The sequence below is a fragment of the Nelumbo nucifera genome, chromosome 5 (genome assembly GCF_055504915.1).
Source record: "Nelumbo nucifera cultivar China Antique chromosome 5, China Antique-T2T, whole genome shotgun sequence".
NCBI classification, from domain to species: Eukaryota; Viridiplantae; Streptophyta; class Magnoliopsida; order Proteales; family Nelumbonaceae; genus Nelumbo; species Nelumbo nucifera.
The window spans coordinates 6643265-6654724 of NC_142653.1; the positions used below are offsets into that span (position 1 = coordinate 6643265).

An 11460-nucleotide genomic window follows, 5' to 3' on the forward strand; every position below is an offset into this window, starting at 1 on the left:
ATGCACAAAAATTTGTGGGTTGTACTGAATTCCCGAGTAATGACAAACAACTAGGTTTAATTAGGTGACCCACTCGTGACCCATGACCCGACACAACCTGGATTATATTCAAATTGGGTCGGGTCAGACCGCCTTCTAACTTAGCCACTTTCTTAGGTTATTATGCAGGGGACCCTAACCCGCTTTTGGGGGGTTGGGTCGACTTTTTTCCCGTCTAATTCGATTGGAGAAAGGAGGATTTCGTCGGTCTGCAGTGAGCCACAGAGTACTTTTCCCTAAAAAATTCTTACCTAATAGTTTATTTATTTTTTATTTTTTCCGAAATTTCATCCAGCGGCTAATAAATGATTTAAGTGCTCATAATGCAATACGACATTGAATGAAACATGTGTCATTGTACTTTGTACATTATTAGTCCAGTCCTGATACACCTATAACTACCGTGGGCGTGGAGTGCACTCGCGCAAGTGCTCTGTGCTCGGAACAACATTCTTTTGTTGTTTAATACATTTTTTTCTCTCTCAAAAAGAGATGATTATCAAGCAAAGAAACTAACAGCATACAACAGTGAAGAAGAGAAAATGAGGGACCTTCGATCACCGTCTAAATTGGGCGTGACGCCGGTGGAAGATGAAGCGGACGTAGTTCGAGCCACCGGCGGTAGCGTTGGTGGACTCAGGAAGAAAGGAGCAGGTGTCAAAACCTGGCTCCTCCTTGATGTCACCGGCCAAGCTCAGCTGGTAGAAGCAGGAAAGCACACCATCATGCGTCGGACGGGCCTCCCCGCCCGTGATCTCCGTATTCTCGATCCTCTCCTCTCTTATCCGTCGACGGTCCTCGGCCGAGAGAAAGCGATCGTAATCAATTTGGAACACATCAAGGCCATTATCACTGCCCAAGAGGTTCTCCTCCTCAATTCGAGAGATCCCTCCGTCACGCCCTTCGTCGAGGAGCTACAGCGACGTCTCTTGCGTCTCCACCACGCCACCAAAAGCCAGGTTTTTCATTTTATTTCTTTCATTCATTTATGACCCTTAAGATGCTTGAATTTAATATTCATGACAAGTGATCCATTCCTTCCAATTTCCTGGTCCTCTTTTTCTTGTTTTCTATGTCTTTAACTGTTGAGAATCATGGCAATGCAAGGCATAAGTCAAATTGTTTATATTTTATTGCTATTTAGTTGATTTTGCTTGGTCAGTTCATTGACGTGGTGGCAATTCGATATTTCTTTTTGTTATACAAAAAATAAAGGAAGGTAGGGTCAGCGGCCATAATGGAGATTGGGCGGGTTTGTATGATACAGAGGAGCTGCGGTCAAGGACAATAAGCCCTCCGAATTATTCAGGAGGATTTCTACAGTTTCATGAGGCTGGTGAGGAAGGTAAGGTGGACGCCAGACAGGGTCTCGGGAACAGAGACGGGCCGAGGGTCCTTCCTTTTGAGTTCATTGCATTGGAAGCATGCCTGGAAGCTGCTTGCAGTTGTTTAGATAGTGAAGTAAGGAAAAAGAATTGCTATTTCCTTTTGATTTTTTACTTCCTTATATTTTATTTTTCAATTTTCTAACCGCGTCTTATAATAATCATGGGACAAGGCAAGGACATTGGAGCAAGAAGCGCACCCCGCCTTAGATAAGCTGACTTCGAAGATTAGCACTCTCAACTTGGAACGTGTCCGTCAAATTAAAAGCCGCTTGGTTGCAATAACTGGGCGAGTGCAAAAGGTTGGTAGTTCTCTTTCTTTGAATAAGGCCGGTGAATTGAGAATGTTCTGATATAGTCGTTTATGGTGCTAGTTTATACATTTAGAAGATTCATTTGTTATTCCAAATCAACTAATAAAAGCCCAATTAATATATAGTGAAACCCTAAATTTTTCTTATGGGAGAAACAAGGAATCATGGGAAAAACCGAGTTCTTAGCTATTGGAAATTTTGTTTCTGTTCAGATACAGATAATTTCTGTATATTTTTGGGCAGAAAACAAGAGATTTCGCTAAGATAAAGAAGGAAAGAAATGAATAAGGAATTAAGGATGCAAACATCATGGATTACCAAAGATATGGTCCAGGGAGTAAGCTTGTGTAAGATTGAAAACATCTCTGCTAAGAATGTGCTATTTAATAAACTCATACTCGGAGATAAGTTCAGCAAGAACTCAATACACAATTCTTTCGAATCAGGTTCTTATGATGCTTGGAATCCTCAAAATAATTCACTACCATCTCCAAGTGGTCTATTTCCTCCCATGGAGCCCAAAATCTCAATGGCTGTGAAAGAAATGAAGAAGGAATTTTAAGGATGCAAACATCATGGATTACCAAAGATATGATCTACAGAATAAGCCTGTGTAAGATTCAAAACATCTCTGCTAAGAATGTGTTCTATAATAACCTCATACTTGGAGTTAAGTTCAGCCAGAACTCAAATACACAATTCTATTCAACCAGGTTCTTATGCTGCTTGGAATCCTCAAAATATTTCACTACCATCTCCAAGTGATCTATTTCCTCCCATGGAGCCCAAAATCTCAATGGCTGTGAAAGAAATGAATAAGGAATTAAGGATGCAAACATCATGGATTACCAAAGATATGGTCTACAGAATAAGCCTGCGTAAGATTCAAAGCATCTCTGCTAAGAATGTGTTCAATAAACTCATACTTGGAGTTAAGTTCAGCCAGAATTCAAATACACAATTCTTTTCAACTGGGTTCTTATGCTGCTTGGAATCCTCAAAATAGTCTCCAAGTGATCTGTTTCCTCCCATGGAGCCCAAAATCTCAATGGATGCAACAAGAGCTCTTGCCTTTTTTGTTAAGATGATGCACCTATGAAGTGCATTGGATGCATCAGTTCAGCTCCTGAAGAAGAAAGCTAAAATCTTAGCTCTAACCAAAGAGCCAAAACTAGACGAGTCTGAAAACGCAAATGGTTGCTCCATTACCTCCTCCAAATGTCCCACCTATCCCTGAATTTCCAGGGATTTATTAGATAGTCAAAGTTTAGCTCAATAGCTCCTTGTATAGGAGTTTACCAACTTTGCACCTGAATCTGCTGTCATCCAGTGGTGAGATCTCATAACGTACTCTCATAACATTATTGAAACTTTGGCAAGATCTTTTCTTTTTTTTTTGATAAATAACATCAATTCCATTAAAATAATGAATAGATACAAGAAGATCCCCTTAGAGGCGCAAGGGGCAGCCTCTCCAAACAGCAAATACACAAACTACAACAGAGAAAACATGAATGTTGAAATTAAAACAATAGTTACAATTGTGCCCAGAACAATGTTTCCCTATTTATCCCTTGTTTTGCCAAGACATCAGCAAAAGCATTAGCTGATCTCCCAACCCATTGTACTGTTATAGACATGTTTCTTGTCAGCCATTTGAATTTCTTTAACTCATTTTTGTAGCCCCAAGTGACATCCTCCGGATTATTTAACCAGTCCACCACTGTCTTAGAGTCTCCTTCAATCAGAAGCCGCTCCACGCCCACTTCTTTTGCAAGAAGTATTCCTTGTATTGCAGCTAGCAGTTCTGCCCGGATAGAGTTCCCAACTCCTAAAGGGCCAGAGTAGATTAAGACAATCTCTCCAGCCTCATTCCTCAGTACACCTCCCATCCCAGAGGGACCCGGGTTACCTTGGCTACTCCATCAAAATTCAGCTTCAAAGAACCAAGAGGAGGGGGGACCCAGCTAGTCACTGCCCTTCCCTTGTAGGAGGAACAGCTTGCTACCAACTTCCAATCCTTCCAACAATCAGCAAAAGTAAAATGGTTAAATAATTCTAGAGTCTTTAACCAATGTAAAGACCTGGACAAAATGCAGTTCTTTAAGGTTTGACTGCTTCTTCCTTTTTCTTGGAAGATTCTGGCATTCCTTTCTTCCCATACTGTCCATAACAATGCTGCTCGTGAGCATCTTCACATTTTCCTTCCTCTTTTATGGGGCCAAGAGAAGAAAGAAGGGTTAAAGATTGTGCTTACTTCTGCTGGCATATCCTAACTAGACCCAAACAAAGATAGAAGCCAAGCCCAGAGCTTTGCAGTGACACTACAAGATAAGAATAGATGATTACAATCCTCACCATGAGATCTGCAAAGAATGCACCAGTTTGGTGAAATAGCAAAGGATAGGTCTTCTCTTTTGTAGGTTGTCCATCGTGTTTACTTTACGATGCCACACTTCCCAACACAGAGCCATAACCTTGGGGGGACCGGCCTACACCAGACTTCTTTGAAAGGGAAACTCTGATGAGAGGGAGATTGGCAGAGGAGCTTGAAAAAGGAACCACAAGAAAAAGACCCTTTGGGGTGAATGGCCCAAATCCTTTTATCAGGTTTCGAGGGATCCAACCAAACCTTATCAAGGAGACATAGAAGAGTAGATAAACACTCAATTTCCTCATCCCTTAATCCTCTACGGAAACCAAAGTCCCAAGACAAAGTTGGAAAGGATAAATTTTACGGGAGGAATTTTGAGATCACCTCATTTTTATACAAGGAAACAGAGTACAATGAAGGAAAAAAGGTATTTCAAAGGGAGATCTCCAACTCAAATGTCCTCCCAAAACCGAATAGAATTACCTAAACAAGCATCATACCTGACACAGATAAGGAACTGCGGAAGAACTTTGTGAATTGCTTTCCAAGGTGTGGCTAGGTTAGCCCTCCTTGATGCACCAGCATCCCAACCACTCTCTGAACATCCATGAATACTCTTCACTACTTCGTGCCAGAGTCTATCCCGCCCCAAAGGCCATCTCCACAACTACTTCCCTAACAAAGCTGAGTTCTTTTTAAGCACATTCCCGAGCCCTAATCCTCCCTCCTCTTTGCTTCTACCCACAACCCCCCACTTAATTAAATGGTCTTTTTTACCTTCTCCCGGTTCCCACAGAAAATCTCTCATCAATTTTTCTAACTTCTTTGCTTCCCTAGACGGTATCCTAAAGACAGAGAGATAATAGGTAGGTAGATTCATGAGGGTAGATTTTATCAAAGTGATCCTCCTACCCAAAGAGAGATAATTTTTCTTCCAAACAGCTAGCCTCTTTTCTAACTTCTCCAAGACTGGGGTCCAGAACCTACTCTCCCTAGGGTTTGCTCCCAACGGAACCTACTCTCTCTAGGGTTGGCAAGATCTTTTCTTGCAAGAATACAGTTTGTCACCCTCAAATATATGATATTTATCAAACCCCCTGGGTAATTCATCTCCATGTTATCTTTGCTCTTCTCCCAAACTGACTATAGAATTGCAACTCTAGTGCATCTCCATGTTATCTTTGCTCTTTTATGTGGAGATAAGAAAGATGAGGTAAAAAATCTGGAATACCAGTCAATCCTAACTATTAAGAACTAAAGAGAGAGAGAGAGATACTATACTTGTAACAAAGATACTTGCTTTTTTCATAGAATTTCACATCTAAGAGATTGTTGTCTTGGAACAACGTAGAATCTTAGTTTCAGCTCCCAACTAGAAGTGTATGTGGCATCAGAAAATTGCATGGGAAGAGCTTCACAGGATAAATGTTCAGTAATCATTCACTGAGACTGATACATAACAACAGCCAAAAGTGAATAATTAAACTGCCAACATCCTAAGTGAGGACTCTTTTGGGGTTTTGATCTAGAAGTATCCAAAAAATGACTCCCTGAAGAATACCAACTAGAGTTTATCTATGGATTGCTTGGGATGGGTAGTAAGTCATAGGCAATTCTCATTAAAGCATTGGTGGAAAAGTCTGGATGTTGTTCATGATACTTAAGTTTATTATCTTAGTGAAAAATGCAATATCTGAAGTTTAGATTTTGATGAGCCCATGTAAATTTGCAGAAAATTTTGAATTGGGATAATTTAGAAATGGTAGTCTTTTATTTGTGCTTTCTACATATTTTTCTTAAAATCATCTTTTTGATCATAACTTGGTATTGCAAAAACCTAATCGATTTATCATGGGTTTAGCGTATCTCTCTTTATTGACTTCTTTTCAGGTTTTATCTCGTAAGTGATTTGTTTGGAAACAGCCTCATTGTATGGGGTAAGGCTGTGTACATCTGTCCCTCCCCAGATCCCGCATTGGTGGGAGCCTTGTGCACTGGGATGCCCTTTATCTGATAAGTGATTTGTCTATTTGTTGCCAGGTAAGAGATGAACTGGAACACTTGCTGGATGATGATGAAGATATGGCCGAGATGTATCTGACTGACAAGATGATGCAACAACGTCTTGATGGGTCATCCTCTTCTGTTTCTTCCCTAAATGAGGGAAATGGCATGGATGATGGAGTTCTTCAATCAGAAATGGATGAGAGGTGCTGAATTTATTTACTTGTAACTTTAATGGTGGACTAAACTATTGAAACTGGTGTTGCTTTTTTGATGAAATAACCTGAGTGCATACTTAATTTTTTTCTTTTGATTGTTTTGTTAAGTACATCTCACAACTAATTCATCATAAGTTTTTCAGGATTCCTGCTGAGATTTCACCTGAGGCAAATGAGGTTCTCCATAGTTATGAAGGTGATGTTCATAACACAGATACCAGGGACCATTTATTTAGCATCTCTAATGCACTTAGCAGAGATAGTCATGGAACTCATACTAGTACAACACATAGTGCCATCAGCAAACACCTTGATGTGGAGGAACTTGAGATGCTCTTGGAGGCATACTTTGTGCAGATTGATGGTACACTGAACAAGCTGTCAACAGTATGTGACTTTACCTTAAGAATACTAAAATTTGGGGCCCTGTATTGATCATCTTCATCTAAATATAATTTGCGAAGTGGTTTTCCTTTACCATGGAATATTTTCTTAACCTAATGGCTTTCTTTACTGCAAACATCTGGTGCATCTTTCTGTGAGAACTTGTTAAGCTGTCGTTTCTAAACATCTGGAAGAATAGAGAAATTGCTTTTGTTAACATGATTGCTTCAAAATTTCTTTCCTTGTCTCCTCTCCTTTTCCAGAATTCAATCTTCATTCCTTTTACAAATGACAGGGAAGACAAAAGGAAAATCAAAATATTTTTGGGTAAAAATGCATTTACTTTATATCAAATATAACTAATTCCAATGAAAGGATTTTTATTCAAGTCTTTAGGCACTGTCCATTCATGCAATCTTGTAAGTGCTAGACATTAGTCCTTACTCCTTCACTAATGAACCTAGAGTGAAACTATGCATATCTTCTAGGTAAGAGAGAAATTATATAATTCTATTAGCTGGGGGTGCAGATTCCAAGATTCTCATATAACAATGCTTTACTAGGCATTGATGCGTGCAAAGCTCTGCCTTTCTGTGACTATAATATCCAGCCTAACCAGACTAGATGAATAAACACATTCATCCAGCATCACATTCTCTTTATGGTTTAAAACAGTGATTTATGATCATCCAATTGAGTTGATTGATATATACTGTTATGTTGATAAAAAATTCAAAAAGGGAGGGAAGTACTTAAGGTCAGAGGTGTCTTAGTTTCAGCACGCTGAATTTTGTATTTCCCCTACTTGTGTGCCTTACATTGATTAAAAAACTATTAGAGTTTAAGAAAAAAATAATATAAATAATCTTATCTCATTGTTTCCATATAGGACAATGGTCAGTGGTTTATGATCATTTTGCAACTGCTTTTCAATTCCTTTGATGTTTCTTAATGTACTGATGGTTTCCTGGTGCTGCTGCTTGAAAGCTGAGGGAATATGTGGATGACACGGAAGACTACATCAATATCATGCTGGATGACAAACAGAACCATCTCCTGCAAATGGGCGTTATGTTGACAACAGCAACCCTCGTGGTGAGTGCCTTTGTTGTTGTAGCTGGTATATTTGGCATGAACATCAACATTGAGTTGTTCGACGAGACAAAGGCTGGGATGCCAGAATTTTTGTGGACTGTTGGTGGTGGTGCTACGGGAAGCATCTTTTTGTACGTAATTGCTATTGCTTGGTGCAAACACAAGCGCTTACTAGAGTAAGTATATGATGATGGTATGAAGTATGAACCAACTGTTTACAGTGAACCTGTAATGTTGTATTGTAATAATTGGTTAGCTTGGTATTTTCTGTGGTTGACCGTTTCTGTGTCCATCAGTTTACACTGTTGATGGTTTTCTATTTTTCGTCTTGGCTTTTCTTGTACTTACCTGCTTGTTTTTTCGGTGCTTGGCAAAGAAATGCTGACCACATCTCAAATTTCAGTTACAGTGTATGCCTATGGGGTCATGGGCTGGGCCAGACCGAGTTTGTGGGCACTTGTATATAAATTCAGGTCTGGGCCGGTCGTGAACACTGAATACAAAACCTAGGCTAGGGCAGGACAGTCTGTTTGATAATTGGACATATTTCCTATATCAGAAAATCTAATATGACGGTGATTGTCATGGGATGGTCCAATTGAAGAACTTACATGTCTTGATTTTCCCAATGCTCAGTGGTATATCCACTAAGGGCTTCAAATAAGTTGGCCCATAATGTAGCTAAATTTTCATTTTGATCGAGAGTCCCTGATTTTCTTGCTACATCTGTTGAAAATGATGTACTCTCAGCTTATGTTGAATGAATAAAAAAAATAAAAAATAAAACGATTAGTACATAACTTGTACGAGATTAAAACATATATATATATATATATATATATATATATATATATATATTGATTCTAAATAAAGATATTTAAACCATGGGAAAATCTATGGTACGGAAAAGATACGGTAAGGATTTTTATCAATCAAAGTCTATTCATGAATTTTGATAAATGACACCTGGGTAGTTACGATTTTTATGATTCCAAATTATTGGTCAGTTGTTTTTCGGATATCATATCTTTTACATATCATAGTCGCACCCTTAAACCATAGATATTAATTTTGAGGATTGATTTGAGATCATCCCATTTTTTAATGTTACATAAATGAAAGTTCCCCCAAATTTTAGCTATCATTTACCGCAATGTTCATTTTTTTATTCACAAGGGATGTGTCCCGTTTATCAAAAAATGGGAGGCGCTAAGCCGCTAACAAGGGTTAAAATCTATATTCAGGTATTATTTGTTTGGATTCCATTATGATATTGGAAGAACTTGATCCTCACTAGGGTGAGCGGTTTTGTCGCAAGGTAGAACCTGGAACCTATTTTATAAGAGTTGGTTTCAAGTTTTTGGAATCAAAACGGTGAAATTTGTTCTTGTGAAGGTCAGTTTTAGGATCTATTCATGAAATTTGTTCTTTCTTTACTCCCCCCTCCCCCTCTAAAAAAAAAGATAGAACAAGTTATTTAAAAACTTAATATTTAAAAGGGTTGGACTATGATATGAAAAAGATATGATATCCCAAAAACATCTAACCAATTAAATGGAATCATAAATGTGGTAGCCAATCAGGTGTTATTTATCAAAATTCATAGAAAAAATATGAAATATTTTCTTTGTTCAATGTTCAAAGGTGGGGGGTGTAAACGGATTGGATTTGAACAAGGCAATATTTGAATTTGAATCTAATTAGAAAATCCGATATCTGAATTTGATTTGATATCTAATGAATATTGAAAATTAATATTTGAAGTCGAATTCGATTAAATATTCAAATATTCGATTCGATTTGAATTCGACCAATTAATTATTTTAAATAATTAATAAATATATAAAACAAATGTTTTATTTATATAAAGTATATAAATTATTTATATAATTTAATTATTTTATATATAAATTATATATTTTATATATTCTATTTAAGAATTAAATAATTGATCGAATTCGGATAATTATCGAATTGAATAAAATCATATCCAAATTTGAATCCAATTAACTATTCAATATAAATAAGATATTCAAATTCAACCAATTAAATATTCAAATTATAAATAATCTGAAATCGAAATCTGATTTTCGAATACCATAGAGTACTGTTTTTAACTTGAAGTACTGTTTTTAACCCTTGAGCATTGAAAAAAAGGATAAATCTCTTAACTGTATCTTAAAATTGTCTTATAGTACCCTTATTTTCCTTCTTAACTAGCTCTACTTCTCCTTAATATTCAATCGAAATTCATACACACTTGACTTTCTTTAAAACCCAATTTTGTCCTTCGTCCATCTCCCTTATTTTTCACCATCCCTCTCCCAGGCGGCAGCTACAGCAAACCACTCTGCAACCGTTCCACTCCTCGTCCCTCTGCCGCCGTCACCATCGTCATCTGACTGTAAGCATAATGAATCCAGGGAGGCCATTACATGTTACCATACCAGACCACTGCTGCAAGTTGCAACAGTGGCGGTGATGAAACAGGGCGAGAGAGAACGAAGGAATGGGGAGAGAGAGAGCCGCCGCTGGAAACGAAATTATCGGGGGCTCTATGGGTTTGTTTGTAAACTCCAAGGTCACAAAAGCTCGATCGCAGGGACGAACAACCAAACTAATGACTAGGGGCTCTATCTAGGAACACAACCAGATTACCGGGGGCTCTATGGGTTTCTGTTACCAAGGGATCTGTGTAAGGAGCTTACTTACTTCGGAGAAAAAGGGTTTCCGGAAACCCTTGCTCTTCACTAGATTGCTTTCTTCTCTAGATGCTGCCGATACTTAGTTGCAGGTTGGTCACTTGCATTTAGTTAATTCGAGTTACAGAGCATTTACCCTCCTTTTCCCCTTCTTCCCTTTCACAAACTTTTTCACTTCCTAGATTTGAAGCTTGAGTTGAGACTCAACATTCATATCCTAAGCGTCTAAGACATTGAGAAACAGGGCGGTCTTCCGCATACCCATTAAATTAATTCATTTTAATATGTATATGGACATTCTTTCTTGCAAATGGCTTTTTTCTTCATTTTAATATTTTATTGTTTTGTTTTAGTAATACCTTTATTATGAGGAGGAAATGCAGGACTAATTAAACGATTTCTTGTCTCCTTTTCTCCAATTTCTGTATTACTTAGTCTTTGTTCGTTCCTTGATGTAATCTCTATCTTTCTGCTTGTTTATCTTTGCTGAAATTATGAACTGTTTGTTGGATGATCAGGGGATGAGGTCGGATGAGGGAAGAGAGAGTGTATGAGAGAGAAAGAGAGGTCACCACCGTCTTTACCGTATTCCGGCGGTGAAACACAGTTCGCCGAAATGTAGAACTGGTGGGCGTTATAATCACATGTATCCAGATTGATGCATCGTAGGGGATCTCAAGGTTATTCTCTACATTGATTAAAATATAAACCGTTGAATGGGTATTAGTGGCGGAAATCAACAAATTAAATGAGAGGATTGATGGTTAATTCCAGTCGTATGTAGACCGGTCCATCGTTTGAATCAACGGACGAGGGCTTTCCTCCGGCCAAGCCAAGGTGGAAAAGTTCCACTAAGTTTTTAACTTTGATTTTTGTGCCCTTGCTTGTTGGACCTCCAAAATCCTTCTGGGTGGCACGTGGTTTTATTGCAACTTTACATAATTC

The 11460-nt window shown here is 38.3% G+C and overlaps 1 protein-coding gene across 1 annotated transcript; it reads left to right on the forward strand.

The window, feature by feature from the left end:
- The first annotated feature begins 377 nt into the window (after positions 1 to 377).
- On the forward strand, positions 378 to 8156 carry MGT4 (magnesium transporter 4). The gene is made up of 6 exons (XM_010274828.3): positions 378 to 998; positions 1255 to 1500; positions 1598 to 1726; positions 6153 to 6322; positions 6478 to 6721; positions 7706 to 8156. Exons 1-6 carry the CDS (start codon positions 582 to 584, stop codon positions 7991 to 7993), a joined length of 1494 nt encoding a protein of 497 aa, XP_010273130.1. The 5' UTR covers positions 378 to 581; the 3' UTR covers positions 7994 to 8156.
- The last annotated feature ends 3304 nt before the right edge of the window (positions 8157 to 11460 follow it).

What these genes read in the sequence shown, in the direction of transcription:
- MGT4 (XM_010274828.3), top strand. Translation starts at nt 582, where the DNA reads ATGAGGGACCTTCGATCACCGTCTAAATTGGGCGTGACGCCGGTGGAA. An exon ending in TAACTGGGCGAGTGCAAAAG is followed by an intron (nt 1,727 to 6,152) that starts GTTGGTAGTTCT and finishes ATTTGTTGCCAG; the next exon opens with GTAAGAGATGAACTGGAACA. An exon ending in CAATCAGAAATGGATGAGAG is followed by an intron (nt 6,323 to 6,477) that starts GTGCTGAATTTA and finishes TAAGTTTTTCAG; the next exon opens with GATTCCTGCTGAGATTTCAC.